Source organism: Chionomys nivalis, chromosome 4, assembly GCF_950005125.1.
Source record: "Chionomys nivalis chromosome 4, mChiNiv1.1, whole genome shotgun sequence".
Taxonomy (NCBI): Eukaryota; Metazoa; Chordata; class Mammalia; order Rodentia; family Cricetidae; genus Chionomys; species Chionomys nivalis.
Genome location: NC_080089.1, coordinates 89,295,970 through 89,297,632, shown reverse-complemented (window position 1 = coordinate 89,297,632; position 1,663 = coordinate 89,295,970). Strand labels below are relative to the sequence as shown.

At 36.9% G+C, this 1,663-nt stretch overlaps 1 protein-coding gene across 1 annotated transcript; it reads left to right on the top strand.

The window, feature by feature from the left end:
• Positions 1-1,048: 1,048 nt before the first annotated feature.
• Positions 1,049-1,357, top strand: LOC130873760 (60S ribosomal protein L38-like). The gene has a single exon (XM_057768705.1). It carries the CDS (start codon positions 1,113-1,115, stop codon positions 1,323-1,325), a length of 213 nt encoding a protein of 70 aa, XP_057624688.1. The 5' UTR covers positions 1,049-1,112; the 3' UTR covers positions 1,326-1,357.
• The last annotated feature ends 306 nt before the right edge of the window (positions 1,358-1,663 follow it).

The window sequence follows — 1,663 nt, the reverse complement described above, 5'->3', positions numbered from 1 at the left end:
TTAGCAGTAGCAATCAAACAGGTGCATTCAGAGTGTATTCTGAGTAAAGTAACGAAACAAGATGTCTTTGGGACACAGACTTCCAGACTCTGAAGCAATATAAAACATAAACAAGAGAGGTGATAATAATATGCACTGAGTGTCTTAAGTAAAAACCTAAAAGAATTGATAAAGTATTCTTTTAAAATTCCGAAAAATATTAAAATTTTCTAATTATTTTGCCTAAAGTTCATAGAGTCAAGCACAATTTCCTATATTTTGAATTCCTTTTCCTATTTTCAAAATTTTGCTTTCTTTTTGAGGTACACATGCATATAATTGCAGCCCCCTTTTATATAGCAAATACTAGGATAATCTAATATACATTTTCTTTTCAAGGTAATCTTTTGAGCAAGAGGTCTCTTCACATTTTTTTAGTTTAGGGATTTTACACACGATATTGTTCTTTACCACCATGAATAAATGAAAACTCTCATCTTCCCATCTAACTTTGTCATTTATTTATCACTGAATATGATTGTATTTAGTGTCAAGTAAATGAGAGTGTTGCGCTAGCCGTGAACAAACAGCTGACTTCTGTGCGTCTGCTTCTCGATGGTTAGAAGTAAACTGTTGGGTCAGTTTTGGATAACGGAACATAAGGAGATGAGTAACGTACTTCTTCCGAATCAAGGTCTTTAGAAGTGGAGGCGCCAGATCCTTCACACTGTGCCAATGGGGTCAAGTAAGGCTTCTGAACAACTTGAGACATAAGAAGAAATGAGATTGTCCCTGAATTAATCAAGGGAGAAATATCTATCAGAGTCTAAGACTTTAGAATAAATGAGTAAATAGGCTAGAAACACACTTCTAATTTGCTTTTTAAAAAACTGCAAACACATGAAATCCTCTGTTGGAAGCAGTCAGCTCTTCTCCTACTGATAAAACTTAGAAGCCAGAGTTTGTGCTGAGCCGCCAGTCATTTGGTTATCATTCACTAGCTGTTCCATGCCTTCTGATTCATATGTTGACTACAAAGTAAAGGTAAAATGTAGTTTTCTCGGAGTCTTTGGGGTAGTCGGGGAAGGGGGTTAAATCCGAGGTACGGTCTCCAGCGCCGAGCGCCTGTCGCCATGCCTCGGAAAATTGAGGAAATCAAGGACTTCCTGCTCACGGCCTGGCGGAAGGATGCCAAATCTGTCAAGATCAAGAAGAACAAGGATAATGTGAAGTTCAAGGTTCGCTGCAGCAGGTACCTTTACACCCTGGTCATCACAGACAAGGAGAAAGCCGAGAAGCTGAAACAGTCCCTTCCCCCTGGCTTGGCAGTAAAGGAGCTGAAATGAAGCAGACTTCTGTGTTTGAGTATTAAAAACTCTAAAAAAATAAAAAAAATGTAGTTTTCTCATTATCAAAAATAAGCAGCCTTTTGCTTCTACAAGATTTTTGTGTAAATATTAAAAGATGCTGATAGTCTATCATCTATCTATCTATCATCTGTCTATCTAATCTATCATTAGAAATACAAGTTAGATATTCAGAACCAGAAATGTATTATAAAACTCTTTATTTGTATGTGGCTTTTCTGATTAGTCATTTAGACAAAACGTGGTGATTTCTCAATGACTTCTTGACATTTTGTGGATATTTTGCTCATGGACTCAATGGAAGTCATTGAGCCTGC